Below are 17,639 nucleotides of genomic sequence, written 5' to 3'. Positions count from 1 at the left end.
TTTTATTATGTTTTTTAACACAATAAACACACATGCACAAATAAATTGGAAAGTAGTCCTTTCTACAAGATAAAAATCTATATTTTTCCCCTAAAGTAAGGGGGATTACTTAATTTTTGAAGTCTTGAAAAGTTAGCATCCAAATTCAATGGAATGTTTTCTTTCAGGCTGGGGATTTATCAAGTACCACATGAAGTCCTGTAACTTGAGCTCTTCAAAGACAGACATGCAAGATACGAGGGCTAATGTTGGTATTCCTATACCAGCAAGCCCGTACATCTAGAATACATTTTAAAAGGGCTGAAATCTCACTAAATTAACAGGAATGACATGGAAGAAATAACATATGCTATTTCTTCTGATCTTGGGAAAACCACTTATGCTTAATTCTCACAGCTGTGACACAGACTACTTAGATCTTATTTTTCAATACACACTGTAAGAGAAATCATCAGTGGAGACTGGCATTTAGAGGACTCCTAAAACAAGAGATGATAACTAATTGATGAAGTGAGCCTAAAATCTAGTCCAGTCTATTTCATGCACATGAAATAATTTTTTCCATGTCAGGAGTGGGAGTAAGTCCCTATAGGGAGTCAGAGCAACATCAAAGAACTCCATCAATCTTAACAATAGTACCAGAAAAGGGACAAAGTTGTTATACCCAAGATTTTAAACCACCCTTATGTCTTCCTAAGGACAAATCTCAATCCTCATATCCACTCCATTTGTGTCCCTGGCTTTGGGCTTTTGTCTCATGGCATATTTTGTGTTTTCGACCAATTTTTTCCCCCGGATGTCTGCCATCCTCCCTGGTCACCAACCTTACCATTTCCATTCCCCATCTCCACCATATACACCTCCCTTCTCCTCTGCTGCAGACAGCTGCCAGCCCTAGACTCACCTACTTTCACATACTTCCTACTTGAGCCTCTTTGTACAATTTACCTCTTCCAGCATGGACACCACTATTTTAAATCAATTATTTCCGGCATGGACACCACTATTTTAAATCAATTATCCCGAAAATAAAAATATTTTCTATAAAGCCTGTTTATAGTGACAGGGATAGGAATTATAATTTAAGGTTGCTTCAGTTTCATTCATCTCTGAAAGGCAATTTAGTTCCATACACTCAACTTAAAAAAAAGGCCTTCAGGGTTCGGCCCGGTGGCACAGGGGTTGAGTTCGCACACTCCGCTTCAGTGGCCTGGGATTCACTGGATTGGATCCCGGGTGCAGACATGGCACCACTTGGCAAAGCCATGCTGTGGCAGGCATCCCATATATAAAGTAGAGGAAGATGGGCACGGATGTTAGTTCAGAGCCACTCTTCCTCAGCAAAAAAAGAGGAGGATTGGCAGCGGATGTTAGCTCAGGGCTAACCCTGCTCAAAAAGAAAGGCCTTCAGGAAAAAGGTTAAATGAAGCCTGAGGACAAATGTCGGCTAACTTTCAGCGATCCCTGTAAACCCATTTCTGCGCCAGGAGTCAAAGCTGTATTTTAATTTTTCTCCTTATTCTATACTCCACATCCATGGATTTCTACTTTATCACTTCCATATATTTGCCCTAAACTATTGTTTTCCAGGCCAATGCCAAACCCTTTAATCTTTCAATTCTGTTGATTAAATTATTTTTGCAGCTTGAATGAAATAAGTCACATATCATACAAGTGACTCACTTAAAGTATACAATTCAATGGCTTTTAGTATCTCCAGAGTTGCGCAACGATCACCAGAACCAATTTTAGAACATTTTCACCACCCCAACAAGAAACCCTGTACCTATTAGCAGTCATTCATCATTTCATCCCCTCCTCCACCTCCACCTCAGCTTAGGAAACAAATAATCTAATTTCCATTTCTATAGATTTGCCTATTCTGGACATTTCATGTAAGTGGAATCCTACAACATATAATCCTTTGTGACTAGCTTCTTCCACATACAACGTTTCAAGATTCATTCATATGTAGCATGGATCAGTATTTCCTTTTTTTCTATTGCTGGATAATATTCCACTGTATGGCTGTATCACTTTTAATTTATCCATTCATTAGTTGGTAGGCACTTGTATTGCTTCCACATTTGGCTATTGTGGATAATAGTGCTATGAAAGTTTGTGTACCAGTTTTTGTGTACATATGTTTTCATTTCTCTCAGGTATTATAATGGGTTGAACTCTGCTCCCCGCTGAAAGGACATGTTGAAGTCCTAATATCCTATACCTCAGAAGGTGACCTTCTTTTGAAATAAGCTCTTGATAGAGGTAACCAAGTTAAAATGAGGTCATTGGGGTAGGCCCTAATCCAATACCATTGGTGTCCTTATAAAAAGAGGAAATTTGGATGAGAAACACAGACACACGCAGAAAGAACACCAAGTGAAGATGGAAGGTTTCAGTGATGCATCTGAAAACCAAGGAACACCAAATATTTCCAACCAACACCACAAGCTAGACAAGGAAAGAAAGGATTCTCTCCTAGAGCCATTAGAGAAAGCATGATCCTGCCATCAGCTTGATTAAGGATTTCTAGCCTCCAGAATCGTGAGAAAATTAGTATCTGCTATTTTAATTCATTCAGTTTTTGGTACTTTGTTACAATAGCACTAGGAAACTAACACAGGCACACACCTAAGAGTGGAATTACTAGATCATATGGTAACTCTACGTTTAACCCATTGAGGAGCCGCCAGACTGTTTTCCAAAGCAGCTATACCATTTGATTGCTTTTTTGATAAATTGATAGTTCAAAACCTCCCTCAAATATAGAAAGTAAGCTTTTCTATATGTAACCTCACCCTCCACAGGTAATTCTCCCTTTCTCCCTCCATCCTCACCATAGTGACAGTCTTCTTTACCAGCTGTTAAATTTTCCTATTTCCTTAAAAAAAACAACAAATAGTTAAATTTTCAACGCACTAATAGGAGGGGGTATCTAGAATGAGCTGTGGTTGGGGATGCAGAATAATCCTAGAGATCTAAACGGAAGATAGATGAGGAGTAAATGGTACTAAACAGCAGGAAACTGTCTTTAAAAGGAGGATTTCCTAGCTGAGATGGGGAAGAAAAGAGGATCCTGAAGGAAATTATGGCATTTTCTTTAGAGAAGAGAGGCTGGCCACAAAGAGGTCTATGTCCCACCTCTGGAGAAAGGAATTGGCATGGTGAGATGGAATACGTCTTCCAGCATAAGCTTGGAAATTCTGAATTTCACTTTGTTGTTGTCCTAAGAGGACCCTCAACTTTCTTCAAACAATAAAGCACTATGGTCCAATAATGATCAAGTTGTATATCATTTAATCAAATATCTGACTATTCTGAACAAAGAAGAATAGAACCTTTTATGTAGTTGAGTAAATACGATACACCCACACACACACAAACAGATCGAGCGCTCTGTCTAGTCAACAAAGTTTTTAATAGGAAATGAAGTCTCTAGATTTTAGATCTCTGCACAGCTAATGGATGCAGGCATATTAGTAATGATTTGGCTCTTGGCCATGTTATAAAAACTAGGGGCAAAAAACACATGCTAAAAAGTTTACAATAAAATCTCATAAAGATCACTTCATTTTGTTGTTACCAATAAACTATTTTCACTTACAGTGTCAACCTTTTCATTTTTCACAGCCTCAGATAGAAAAGCAAAGCAGAATGGAAAAGGAATGTTGGAGAAATACACTCTAATACCAGCGAGCTAACTGCTGACAGTGACAATAGACAGGAAAACACCAGACACAGCAGGTCATTCAAAAAGCACAATCGTCTGGGATTGTTTAGTGAAGGAAGAAAGGGGAACGAGAAATCCCCAGAAGGTGTCACAGTGCTATCACTGACGCCCAAAACTGGTAAGCTTGAGTCCTCAAAAGAGTTCATTTAGTTCACGTTATTTAAGAGGAAGGTAACAATACAGTACATTTTAGAATACAGCTAGAACACAACATCAAGTAGTTAAAATAAAATTGAGGCTACCGATTATCTCCAATAAGCCATCCTTTTATTTTCCTTCCTCTAACTTTCTCCCAATGACTAAGGCAGGTCTGGAAAGAGTGGACTGGAACAAGGGAAATGTTCAGGAAACTTAGGTCTGAAAACATGGCAATAATTGTGTAAAGTTGGGAGAACGTGAGCAAAACTGAAGTCTAGATCATTTTATTTATCTTGAAAGTCTCACATAAATAAACTTAATTTGAATCCCATTCCTACAGAAATCTCTTCCCTCTTTAGCCTTCTTTCATCTTACTACAGCAAAAGCCACAGAATCTTTTAGATCAGTGGTTCTCAAAGTGGCGAACTCCAAGCAGCGGTATCAGCATCACCTGAAAACTTCTCAGAAATGCAAACTCTCAGGCCGAACCCAGGCCCACTGACTCAGAAACTCCGAGGTCAGGGCCAGCAATCTGTGGTGGACCAGCTCTCCCTCCAGGTGATTCTGATGCTTGCTAAAGTCTGAGAATCTCTGTCTCAGATAATATGAATGAAAACGCCCAGGAGTTTTGATTTATAGAACAAAATGCTTCTTAAAAGACTGAAGTGACAAAAAGGAATAGAGAAGGAAAGTCTATTATGTAAATTGTGCATTAGTAGCTTCGAAATCATATCCTTTCTAGATTAAGGCCCAACTATAACACTTAGCAACTTCTAATAAGTAGCAGCAGAAAGATGGTACCTTCCAGATGTTTCAGGAGTGCCCTACTGCTGTTTCCATGAGCAGATATCAGAATGGTCTTGCCCTTTAATACTTCAGGAGCAATCCTCTCATTCCAAAAAGGAAGGAGTCTCTCTAGAACATCCTTTAAGCTTTCAGACCGTGGCAGTTCAGCCACAGGTACGTCGCACACTTTATACCTCCGGTCACTGTAGATTTCGTGGTAGTGAGGATGAGACTCGTCAATGGGAGGCGGGGTCACATTGTAGCTTCTTCTCCAGACCCTCACTTGTTCTTCACCGTGATTCAAAGCCATCTGCTCCCTGTTGAGACCGATCAAGCCTCCATAGTGACGCTCATTTAGACGCCAGTTGCTTTCCACAGGAACCCACTCCTGCCCCAGTTCTTCTAGGATTAGCCAGGCTGTGTGGATGGACCGATTGAGGACAGATGTGAATACAAGATCAAACTCAAAGTTTAGAGCTTTGAGCTGCTTCCCACAGTTCCGAGCTTCCTCCAGTCCTTCACTGTTAAGTTTCTGATCCACCCAGCTACAAAAACGATTCTCTTTATTCCAAGCACCCTCGCCATGTCTTAACATAATCAGTTTGTACTTGGACATACTGATGGCTGAGCTTCCCTAGTGCTTTCAAATGGGCCCGTGTTTAGTGACAGCAGTACACCTATAAAGAGAAGAAACAAAAAGCACAAATTATATTCTTCATTCAACTAACTACTTGGGAATGGAAACACAACTTTACAGCAGCCAGTTTCTAAAATAAACTGGAATAATCCTTTGAACAGTTTTGACATCAAACATCCGGCAACTCCTACACTATGGCACATACAGGCATATTCTGCAGATAATTAATTACAGGGAACCTAGTTGACGTAAATTTTCTGATGGCTGGATAGTGTGTTAATTATACGACGTAAAAATAACAGAACACTTCATTCTAATGGCATGCTGCATTTCCGCCAGATAGAAAGGCAGGTTGCGCTTACAGAAGTGAGGATTTAATAGAATGAGTTGTAGACGTCTAAAAGGATGATAAGTAGCTAGGAACTCCCAGCTCCTAGTAGCTGACTCTAGATTGAAGGCACCCTTCTCACTTCGTTTTTCCTCTGGCAGAAACAGAAATATTTACCACAGAAATATTACTACACAAGTTATTAAACATGTGAATTCAATGAACCACCACAAATACCTGACATGTAAACCACTGACTGGTGGCAACTAGCTCTTCAATGCCACAGGCTAATCCACAGACAAGCAGATCTGAGGTTCAACATTCAAACGACATTAAAAGTGATTTAAAGCGACATCAATGTCAAATATGGTACTCACCTAACTAACCTCTCACCTGCCTCAAGATAGAACTTTCGGCAGGAATAAATCCAGATGCAAAACAAGCTATCAAGTGCAAGCAGCTGAGAGATGCTGCCTGTAGAAGCAGATCAACAGGAGCAGGCCTGCAGGAGTGAGAGGAAGTGCACTGATAAGGAGGCCCCGTCTTCTCCTCTCAAGCCTCCAGCCATCCTACACACCAGCCACATGTCAGTGGGAGAAGAATCTAGTAAAGTGGGACAGGCCACCCTGAAGTGCTTCTGAACTCCCTGGGTTAAGGTGCTGGGCCCACTCTGTCCACTGGAGCATGCGCTGCCCTGGCTGCATCAGCCTGCCAGCCCTCTCCTGCAGTGGACATATCTACACTGTTCAATGCTGCTCGGTTCACGTGCCCAGCGCTCTCCACCTCCACCCCAGTGTCTTCCCCACTGGGGAGCAGAGATTATAGGAACACCGGGCCTGATCTGCCGCCATTCCTGGCAACTTCCACTAACTGGAGACTTTCTGTCCCACTTAAACTGCCATTCATCCATAGTTATATAACAGTGACAAAGGAAATTGGAATCTAGATCTAGTTTCTTCCTTTCTTTAGTAATTCCCAGAGATTCTGAAGGGAGAAAAGTTTTTAAAGTAAGGCTTCATATTTCAGTGGAAGGCAGAGGACCAGCGGCAGGAGGCTGACTGAGGTGATCTGCAAGTGGTTGAAAGGCTACAGCAGTCAGGCTGACGGTTGCTCTTTCTCCTCCAGCATCAGGTTTGAAACTTGAGTGCACAGGAGGCAGGAAAGCCTCAGGTCACGGGAAGAGCCCAGGGCTCAGGGCTCAGGTGACAGCATCTCAGAGAGCAGAAAACTTCCAGAGGGAGAGCAATGCCTCTACCCTCAGCCCAGGGGGGGCGTAGGGGTGGCAGAAGAACAGAGGATGGGATGAAAGGCGTCTGGGCAGTGTTTTGCTAGGTGATGACTAGTGCCAAGAGCAGAATAATTATGAACTAAAGAAGCTCAAGCTTCAGGGCCCCTCACTTGAACAAACTCCTTCTAAGGTGCCGGTAGAGACCAAATAAGGAATTCATGGATGAGAGAGACTGTGTGTGTGTTTAATATGCAAAAGGAAGATATTTTTATATTGTTTCTTTAAAGTGCCTCAATCCACGAAGTAGTAGGACTTTCATGCCCAATAAAAACTGGATCTAGCCCGTGGTAACCATTTATTGTTTCATTTTGGTGGTGGTGGTGGAGGAGGGGATGGAGAGAAGAGAAGCTATCAGCTGTTCCTCTACCTCAACCCTTAGCTGGTCTTGTCAAGCAAGAAGCCTCCATAGGCTAATGAAGCTATTTTCCCTTCAAATGAAGAAGGGTGTGATGGACAAATTTTGTAGGCAGGGACACTTCTCCATCATCTTCTGATTATGAACTATATTGAGGGGAACAAAAAAATGTAGCAATAACATGAATACTCACGCACCTAGCACCAAGCTTTGCAGTATTTTAATCTGCCATATTTCTTTACTTTATGAAATGAAACCATTTCTCTGTTTTTGCCCCTCAAAATATAAATACCGGAGCAGAGGGATAGTATTTACAGCCACAAAAACTACGCAGATACACAGCCTTCCCTTACTCTGGTGGATAGGGGTAAACACAGGATAAGGTACCAAACCAGTGTATCTGTCTCAGGTGGACAAAAAGCCACTCCCTCTCTCCTCCTCAGTGCCATCAACGGACTTTTCCCATATTAGCTGCTGAATATTGACAAAGGAGCTGCTGAGGTTTAAAGTTTGCAATTTTTAAGATTTTAATCATCGTGGGAGCTGGTATACCAAGTGTTTACCAATAAACAGACAACACTGTAGTCAGTTTCATTTAAAGTTTAAGGCAGGGGCTGCAAACTCACATGTCCCGATCGCCAGACAGGTGTGTGAAGAGCAGTGACGATGGACTATGGGGGTGGTGGGACCAGTATTGAACTGCATGGAACAGACATGCCTCTCTGATAGACACAACTCTTGCGTAAATGGATGAAGCTTTTGTATAACCTGGTCTCAGTGAACTAAGAGAACCATTCTAGAACTTTTCTGAAGAACAAAGAGAAGATAGTACTGCTGGAACCAAAGACTGGAAAGAATGCAAGACTTAGAGTCAGACCATACAGAACCCATGGATTCTATTTTGTTTTTAGAGTAAATAAGTCTCTTTTATTTTTAAATAAAAATGATCATTTCAGCTTCTAAAAGTTGATATAAAAAGTAAAAGGAGTAGCTGTTACTTAGTTCCATCCCATTTCCCAGGGACACTGAGGAAGTGGGGTTCCTAAACCTTCCAATTTCCAAAATCACTGGAAATGCACATTTTTATATGATATTTGATATAAATACTGGCGACTAATTTGAGTTCATTTTTTAAATATGAGCTAAACAAAACATGTCTGCAGGCTAAGCTGAGTCTGCTAGCGTGTGACCTGTGACTTCAGGGGGAATCTCCAGGCCACAGATGAATGAGGAGGCGGTCAGGTCGCAAGCCTCCAGGCTCGGATCCCAGCTTTGCTCTGTTATTTGTCCAGCACACTCTTTCAAAGGACAGACCTGCTAATCCCCAAATGTGCTGGGCTTCCATGTCCCTGACCCTTCTTCACCAACCCTTTGCCAGTGCCCTGCAGAGTTCAGCTCTGTAATCAAACTCCTGTTCAACTTCGGACTCTTCCTGGAATGCTTCCGCCAGTCTGAGCTTTAACCCAGCTGAAAACGAACTGACCCGACCTCTCCCAGGTGTCTCTTTAGTGGGTGGTGTTCACGCCTCATATTCCAGGGCAGGGTCCTCCTACTTCTCAATGGTACTTCCTGACCAAATGCCTCCACCCCCACCACGGGAAGTGGACAAGTTTTGATTCTGAGAGTCTTGCTATATTCAGCTGTAGCACTCTCCTCATTTATTAGTCACAAACTTCCTAAAAACTGAGCACCCTATTTAAAACCCTCAGTTACTTCCTATTGATCTTAGGATAAAGTCCAAAATCCTTAATAGGATCTGCAAGGCTTTGGTTTATCTTTTATCTCCTTGAGCGGTCATGGTCTCTCTTGCCTCAGGACCTCTGCACATACTATATCCAAAGACCCCTTGCCCATCCCCCACTCCCCTCCACAGTCCCTTCAGTCCTGCCCTCCTTTAGGGAACCTCTAGTCATCCTTTAGATCAGCTGTGCCAAATCAAAATATAATGCAAGCCACATGCGTAATTTTAAATTTTCTACAAGCCCTATTAAAAAGTAAAAAGGGGCCAGCCCAGTGGTGCAGTTGTTAAGTTCCCATGCTCTGCTTCAGCAGCCCAGGATTTGCTGGTTTGGATCCTGGGCATGGACCTGCACACTGCTTATCAAGCCATGCTGTCACAGGTGCCCCACATATAAAGTAGAGGAAGATGGACACAGACGTTAGCTCAGGGCCAATCTTCCTGAGCAAAAAAGAAAACGGAGGATTGGCAGCAGATGTTAGCTCAGGGCTAATCTTCCTCAAAAAAATAAAAGCAAAAAGCAATAGAAGAAATTAACTTTAATAATATATTTTATTTATCCCTCTAGGTTCAATATATTATCATTCCAACATATGATCTATATAAAATTCTTAATAAAATATTTTACATTATTTTTTTCATAGTAAGTCTTTGAAACCTGGTGTGTATTTTATACTTAAAGCACATCTCCATTTGGACTAGCCATATTTCAAGGGCTCAACAGCCATATATGACCAGTGGTGACCTTATTGAACAGCAAAGGTTGAGAACTTAGCTTAAACGTATTTCTTCTGGGCCAGTGGTTCCCAAACTCTAATGGGTATTAGAATCACCAAGAGAACTGGTTAAAACAGATTGCTGGGCTCCACTTAGAGCCTGACTGAGCAGGTCTGGGGAAGCCTGGGAATTTGCATTTCTAACAAGCTCCCAGGAGATGCTGATGCTGCTGGTTTAAGGACCATGCTTAGAGAACCTCTGCTCTAAGCAGACTTCTCCGCCTTCCTTCTCACCCACTGGGAAGTGGCCAGGCCTGCCTGGGAGACACTCTCGGAGCACCCTGCTTTGCAACATTGGGTGCACTTGTGATGGGTCACTTGTGACAGCTTACTTATTCAATGTGCCCTGTTAGACTGTAAGGTGCATCACAGCTGGTCTGTCTTACTGCCTTATCTCTAGAACCTAGCATGACACTCGACACGGACGAGGTACTGAGTAGGTGTGTTGACTGAATCCAAGTCAGTTAGACAAAAATGATTAAACTGTGCTAATGAGCTAAGACTTTACAGGTTCAGTGGCAACTGTCAAAGTAAAAACAGTCAGCTGGCAGGCCCAAGATGTTAGAAGGCTTTAAATCAAGACTCCCAGGGTTATTTAATGGCAAAGCCAGAGCCAAGAATAATCACCCATTATATTTTTGTACGCTTTACAGTTTGCTACGTTCATAAAGGGCCATAATCTCTACAAAGAAAAGAGAGACTTCGATTCACTTGTTCAAACACACGCAGCCTCTAAGTGGCAAACGGGAGCTGCAGCCCGGGTCTTCTGCCTCCGACCCCTGTGCTCTTCCCACCTCACCGCTGAGGACCTCAGAGTCCTGGTCTGAGGATGTAGGCTCACTTGGCTTCACTTCACAGGAGCATCTCCAGTCACGACTTGTCTGGCCAAACCCGGGCAGCCATTTCACAAACACATACGAACAAGGTGAGTACAAAGGAGGGCTCAGCTCCCGATGGCCCCTGAGAAAAACCTCAGGTCCCAAGTCAAGATGCGCAACAGTCACCCCAGCTTATAAAGAGGCACCATACTGATAATACGTAGTCCCCACCCTCAAATTAAAAACTATTCTTTTTTAAAAATCAAGGTTTTTGGTGCTGTTTTTGGTACAGCTCATCGCCCTTGAGTTGGTCCTTAAGGCTCCTCCTTTATCCCTCAGCAAGGGTTACTGGCACTTGAATTAGCACTAATTTTAGTCAATTATTGACTTCATACCAAAAAAAAGGCCACATATGTCACTGAATTATACCCTAGAGTTTCTTCCTTTTTAAAGTATAGTATGACTCAAAGAAAAAGTTTCCTACACCAATGTACCTTGTATATGACTGTCTCATCTTCCTGTTTCTCCTTCCTTCTGGCCATTACCTTTGCAGTTCCTCACCCCTAACTTGAGCCTTGCCCGCTCCACTGAAATGGTCTCTCAACAGACTGCTGATTAGTTATTTCTTACTAAGTGGAGACATCTCTCAGGATTCACACTGCTTTGACCCCTCTGATGCAGACTGCTTCAAGCCAGGGAAAATGATTCTTCTCAGACTTCAGTGCCACATCTCCCCCAGCTCTTCTAGTGTAATGTCCTGGTCTTGGGTCTTTATTTTTCCTGCCAAGAATACTATGATGTCACAGCAGCCAGCATTCATGGAATGCTCACCATGTACTGGGACCGTTTGGATTCTCAGCCAGCATTCTATGGAGGAGGTACTATGCTTACCCCCATTTTATAGATGTAGAAACTTAGGAGAGGTCAACCGGCCCAAGGTAACGCAGACTGTAACAGGCAGAGCTGGAGTTCAATCTCAGGCAGGCTGGACCCCATGAGGGTTCAAAGCCTATACTTATGCCTTGAACCACTCTGCTACACTGCCACACTGACACCCAAGGCTCTATCCTCAGTCCTTGGAAACCCAACTTTTCTCACTAATTTAATCACATAAAAATGGATGATTTATAAACTGACAACCCCAAATATTCATCAGTCTCCCCGGTCTGGTCAATTAATTCATTCTTCCAACATGTGCTGCAAACCCATTTGCACATGGCACAATGCTAGGCCTGTGAGGAATACAGAATCCAACATGGATTATGTCTTCAAGGCACTGGTGGAGGAAAGAGGATGTGTGTGTGTGTATCACTAAAGCAGACAGTAAACCCTTCATTCATAAGGGAGGTGGAAAAGAGACATTATTTCTCAGTAATGCTTCACGGACATGGCACTATTTAAGCCAAATCTGGAAAGATGTTTAATATTTAGGCTTATAGACAAAGGAAAAGGAATTCCACCCTAAGGAAACAATTGCATATGGAGAATGGTGACCCATTCAAACTGGCTGTAGTATGGGTAGGGTCACCATACATCCTGGTTTACCTAGAATGGTCTTGCTTTAGGCCAACTTCCCCAACATAATTATTATAAGGCCCCTTTCACACTTAAGTGTCCCATTTGGAAAATTACATGATCACTCTAAGTATAAGGTAAAATAAGGAAGTAGGAGGAGACTAGCCTAGAAAGATAAGACTGAATAGTGGCTTACAAGGACCTTGTGCCAAAGAATGTAGGTTGTCCTATAAATACTGAGACATCACTACAGGTTTAATAACTTGTATTTTAGCAGGATCAAGCAGCACTTTTAAATATAGAGAGAGATGCGAAAAACCAGAGATATGAATACTTGTGAGGTTTTGCAATAATTCTGGTAACATATAACGAAGACCTGGACCAGGATAATGGCTGTTGAAATGGGATGGAGTTGAATGTGAGAGACACTACAGCTTAGCTCAGGTGTTGGCAACTTTTTCTGTAAAAGGCCAAATAGTTAACTCCTTAGGCTTTGTGGGCTATATGTTCTCTGCTGAATTACTCAATTCTGCCATTCTAGCTGACAGCAGCCAGAGACAACACGTAAATGAATATATGAGGCTGTGTTCCAATAAAACTTTATGTATGGATGCTGAAATTAGAATTTCACAAAATTTTCAGGTACACGAAATAGTGTTATTCTTTGGTTTATTTGAACCATTTAAAAATGTAAAAACTATTCACAGCTTGTGGGCTGTACAAAAACAGGTAGTGGGCTAGAAAGCCTTAGTTTGCCAATCTCTGCTCTAGCTTGATACCACAGTCAGATCTACTAACCACATCAGCATTTTGAACCTTTAAGCATTCTGTCATGGGATAATCTCGAGATTATTAAATCACCTGATTTTATTCTTGGCCAGAACTGCAAGTACCTTAAGTAATGGAATCCCATTCATAACTTTTTTTTTTTGAGGAAGATTAGCCCTGAGCTAACTACTGCTAATCCTCCTCTTTTTGCTGAGGCAGACTGGCCCTGAGCTAACATCCATGCCCATCTTCCTCTTCCTTATATGTGGGACACCTACCATAGCATGGCTTTTGCCAAGCGGTGCCCTTCTTAACTTTTTATCTTTCACAGAAGATAATAGCGCATTTAAATCAGTCTGAGTAGTTTACTTTTACTTAATTGAATTATTTAATAACGGGTTCAACATAGACCTGGAGGAAAAAACTTATTCATCTTGTTAACCAACTTCAAAAATATAATCTCTCAGTTTGACATGCTTTACCTCTATTAGACATCTTCATAAACTGTCACTGTGCTTCACACTTAGGTGACTGTTTACCTGCTCAGGAATAGCTGCTATGCACTTGCCTTGGCAATAAAGAAACAGGTGATTCAAAGGACACACACGTTGCATGTGACACATATTTTCAAAGACCTTTCACTATAAGTATGTATAGAAATTCCATGTAAGTTGACTATAGAGCAAAAAATATTGTTTTCATAAATGGCACCATGAATTTGAAGTCATGTTTCAAGATTAGCATCCTTTTGACAAGGCAGGATGGAGAGGATAGGCAGATAGGGGACTGGTGCATATGCAAAGCACTGCATTTACTGAGGTTACTTTTACAATACTTCCAGAATCTCTAGGTAGTTTCAAAAGATGGAGCATAACAATCTTGCTGCTGCCTCCTACCCCTGCCCCTCATTAAACCATATAATTTCACATGACTTTCTCCCTCCCACCATAACTGAGGCTCATCCTGTCTTCCAAACTAATCCTCCTCGGACATTGCTTCCTCCCTTCCTCAGGTGTTTAAAAGTAATAATGTCTAATACTCTAGTGTGACAACTCATGAACAGGTGGGGAAAACTATACGATAAAGACCAGCCTAAAAACGTAGTTTTCTGTTCCCAAAAACTGAGTAAGAAAAGCGCTCAGTGACATAATGTTGAAGTAATATAAAATAAGGGATACAGAGCCAGAGACGCTTTGATCCAAAGCTTACTCTTAAATATTCAAATGCTCCCCTAGACTGCTCAGATGTTTTCCTTGGTCCAAATCCTCACTGCAAAGCTTTGAACAATTCTTACCCCTATTGCATTAGGAATCTAACTCTATAGAAAATAGGCTGGCGATATTTGAGGATAGGAAAAAGAGAGATTAACCATAAACTAAAAGGGAACAGTTCTTAAGGGAAACGAAATTCTTAGAATCTTAGTTCCTTAGTCTTAACCAAATGTGCCTTCCCCCAAATCAAGCTCAATATTAAAAGTTCAAACATGACTGTATCTAAAGGTGCCTAGTGTTCCATCACCTATTACTGTTCCCAAAGCTTTACAGTAACTTTTCCATTTGTATTTACAGTACAAGACACCTCTTTACCAGGAGCAAATGCTATTACTCACAGGTGTTTTCCAGGCACTATTACCCTGTCATTGTCCAACTTGACATCTACTAACAGCCTCTACTCATCACTTGTTACGAGGGTGGCAAACCATGGCAGGTAGACCCCTATTCACAGGGAAGAGATATACATGTGTAATGAGATATGTGCTTGCCTGGGGCATGTTGCCTGTTCTAGCCTGCATGGCAACACAGATGCAGACAACACCCATTCACAACACCTCCTTCCTATCTCTGGTTACTTACCCCTCTATGGTTGTAGCTCTTGTCAACACAAACTCTTTTCACCAAATCCCAAAACTCTGAAGTCAAGAAACCTGGACATTAGTCCCCGCTCTGCTACTCATTAACAGTGTGATCTTGTCCGAGTTATTTAAATTCTCTGGACCTCAGGTTCCTTATCCATAAAGATGAACATAACGAAATCACTATTCTCAAGGGGCTAGTAAGAAGACTAAAAATGAGATTATGGTGAAGCACCCTACCAAAGAGTGGGAAGTATTCTGCGTTGAATGGAGCAGACTTGGACTAACATATGAAGACTGGCACAGACCTCAGGCCCCTGAAAGTGGCCCTACCTTGCTGAAGGCATGAGGAGAAGCAAAAGCTGGGAATAAAGTAAAATGAGAGTAGGGGTAAAGTAAAAAGGTTAAATTAGGTAGTGGTAGGAGGAACGCAATCAAATGTTGTTTGTGTATTGGGGGGGCAGGGAGGATGGTAAGATATTGAAAGCACACCAAATGCTCAGCAATACTCTACAATCCAAATGCTTTAAGTGAAGTAGCTGACATTTAATTTACATTTTATAAAGTATGTTTTTTCCATATGTGTGGCCAAGTTTCAGTGAGTTTTGTTGAGTAAAACTTTTAGTCCTGTTTCCTCATACAAACATCCCCACACACAAGATTTCATTTCAAGGATGTTCAAGAGACCTACGAGTGCAAACATTTGCATGTTCTCTGTCCTCCAGGCACCAGGCATACAAAGATGATGGTACGGGTGAATTTAGATGCCTCAGTCATTACCTAAAACGAAATGTGCCACTTCATCTCAACCAACCATAGAAGGTAAAAGAGGAAGAGAGAATGAAAGATCTACCCAAACACTAACAGTGGTTCCCTCTGAGTGATGGAATAAAGGATGACATTTTCTGCCATGTTATACTTCTGTACAATGACCACATTTTCTACAATGATCCGTTTGGTTTGGTTTAAAAATAGACACGAAACAACAGGTACTACCCCTGCAGCTGGGAACTTTTTTCTGCTAACAGATTGGTACAGAATTCACTGCAAAGAGATTTAGTTTATGTACTTTTGGTGGAAAATGTCTAATCATCTTTATTTTAAAACAGACTTTTAACACAGGTAGGGGCCTTGGCAATAATCTAATGCAACATCTGCTCCTTAAAGACGCAAAAATAAAGAGTCAGAGAGTTGAAATGATTTGTTTACGATCATACAAATAGCAAAAGCTTCAAGACTAAAACCTAGGTGTCTTGAATTCCAACTCAGAGTTCCTTCCACTACACCATTTGTTTGAATTATGCTTCTGTAAAATCCACTACCATTTGAGGAGCATGTGTGATGTACGAGGTGCTACAGGAATTCAAAGATGGATAAAACCTAGTCTCTGGCCTCAGGGGAGAAAGTTTTAAAACAAAAGACAAACTGACGTGTTCTGCTTTCATTACAGAAAAACTTGGTAGCTACTGGTGAAAGATAGCATTTGATTTTTTCCCCAAAAGTCGGTTAACATTCTAGTACCACTCACAAGGTATAAATCTCCCATAATTTGGAAGGGAGGCAGTAGAGGAATGGGAGTTATATAAGTTAGCTAACAACCAATTATCCTTCCGAACTTAACTCTGAACTTTACTTCCATTATGCACTTCCACTGCCCTTCTCTAGTAACACAGCCCTATCCCTTTGAAACGAGGAGAAATACACTTACTTTTTTATTTTTAGTGGTTCTAAGACACTGTGATTTAGCTCTACATTTGAGTGCTACATGAAACCACTGCAGATATTCACCTCTTTCTCCTTCCATGGCATTGAGGTTTTTTCTATCCACTTAGACTTTAGGGCCAGGTCTGCCATCGCCCTGAATATAGTGGCATGGCCGTGAAAACACACTGAGCGTCCCTCCAGGACCCCTCCTGTGGGCTCTGCCACACCATGCCCAGACGTCCAGGAGAGATGAGTTCATCACTGCCTTCAACTCCTATTTATTCTCGCCATCAGGACACCACTATCACGGTGGAGTCCTCCTTTCAGCTGACAGATCTGTGACTCCCTGAGAAAGGGCAGCGGAGAGGGACCTGGGCGATAAGTGAGGGTCAGAGCTCGAGGGGCGGACGAGCGAGCGCCAGATTCTCACCGAAGACTGAACAGGGACAGTCAAAGAACTGGCCTTCCCGCACTCCAAAATAAAACACCACATCATTTTAAAATGGAAACCTTCGCAACAGTGATATTCAAAAATAAAACACTCACCTGCAAACAGGCCACCAGTAGCTGCCGCTCCTCAGAGCCACCGAGCGGCCGGCACCTCCGAGGACCCATCCCTGCCGTTGGCATAGCCGCTCTTTTCTAGCCCGGGGCAGGTCCTAACGCCCTGCTTATTGGAGGGTCGAGCTGTCACTCACTCATGGCCCCACCCTCCTCCCAGGAACAGGTCGAGGTCTTTTCCGTTTCCCAAATCCCTGGGGTAGAAAGTGAGTCTCTGATTGGCTCGTTGAGGAGACGAGCACACTCCTGGACCAGTGAGGAGCTGGCTTCGACGCTGGTGGGAGGGCTTTGGCCTGTGGAAGAAGGAAAACAAAGCCGGCCGCGTTGTCCCAGCGGTAGAAAAACCCCAGGTCTAGGGACCTGTTCACTGGTGGATATGCTAGAAAGCGTTTCACGTCGTAAAAGAAGTACCTGCCAAGGTAGAGAAGTGTCGACGGCATCTTGGAAGTGATGAGGTGATGCCTTCTTTTACTCATGGGAAACTTCAACCCGGGGAGGAAGGTGGGCAGTCCTTGCAGAGGAAAGCTCCTGCTTTCCTCGTGGTTGTACGTCTTAACTCGTGATTAAAGCAAAAGCCTTTAAAGTACCCGATTTGTGGGCAGTAACTCATCCTCCCTTTCTCTTAGTACTTTTATAGAGATT

General features: G+C 42.2%; 1 protein-coding gene and 1 long non-coding RNA gene across 8 annotated transcripts in view; one reads left to right on the top strand and one right to left on the bottom strand.

Annotated features, from left to right (window-relative positions):
• BPGM (bisphosphoglycerate mutase) overlaps positions 1 to 17,293 on the bottom strand; it is a 28,899-nt gene extending 11,606 nt beyond the window's left edge. Inside the window, exons 1-2 of one of the 3 annotated variants that reach the window (XM_001500706.7) lie at positions 16,983 to 17,293; positions 4,673 to 5,334 (exon numbers count right to left, since the gene is read on the bottom strand). In XM_001500706.7, coding sequence (XP_001500756.2) covers positions 4,673 to 5,273 — 601 coding nt within the window. In that variant the 5' untranslated portion in view covers positions 5,274 to 5,334; positions 16,983 to 17,293. Of the gene's footprint in view, positions 1 to 4,672; positions 5,335 to 5,999; positions 6,765 to 11,091; positions 11,423 to 16,982 lie in introns of those variants that run through there. The other 2 variants (XM_005609418.4, XM_014739343.3) reach the window with 2 other exon arrangements.
• Positions 17,294 to 17,311: 18 nt separating this feature from the next.
• LOC102150076 (uncharacterized) overlaps positions 17,312 to 17,639 on the top strand; it is a 67,267-nt gene continuing 66,939 nt past the window's right edge. For all 5 annotated transcript variants that reach the window (XR_011438240.1, XR_011438243.1, XR_011438244.1 and 2 more), the window contains exon 1: positions 17,312 to 17,452. This is a non-coding gene — a long non-coding RNA (uncharacterized lncRNA). The remainder of the gene's footprint in view (positions 17,453 to 17,639) is intronic.

Source organism: Equus caballus, chromosome 4 (assembly GCF_041296265.1).
Source record: "Equus caballus isolate H_3958 breed thoroughbred chromosome 4, TB-T2T, whole genome shotgun sequence".
NCBI classification, from domain to species: domain Eukaryota; kingdom Metazoa; phylum Chordata; class Mammalia; order Perissodactyla; family Equidae; genus Equus; species Equus caballus.
Note: the sequence above shows the minus strand (reverse complement) of the source record. Positions and strands in the feature narration are given on the sequence as shown.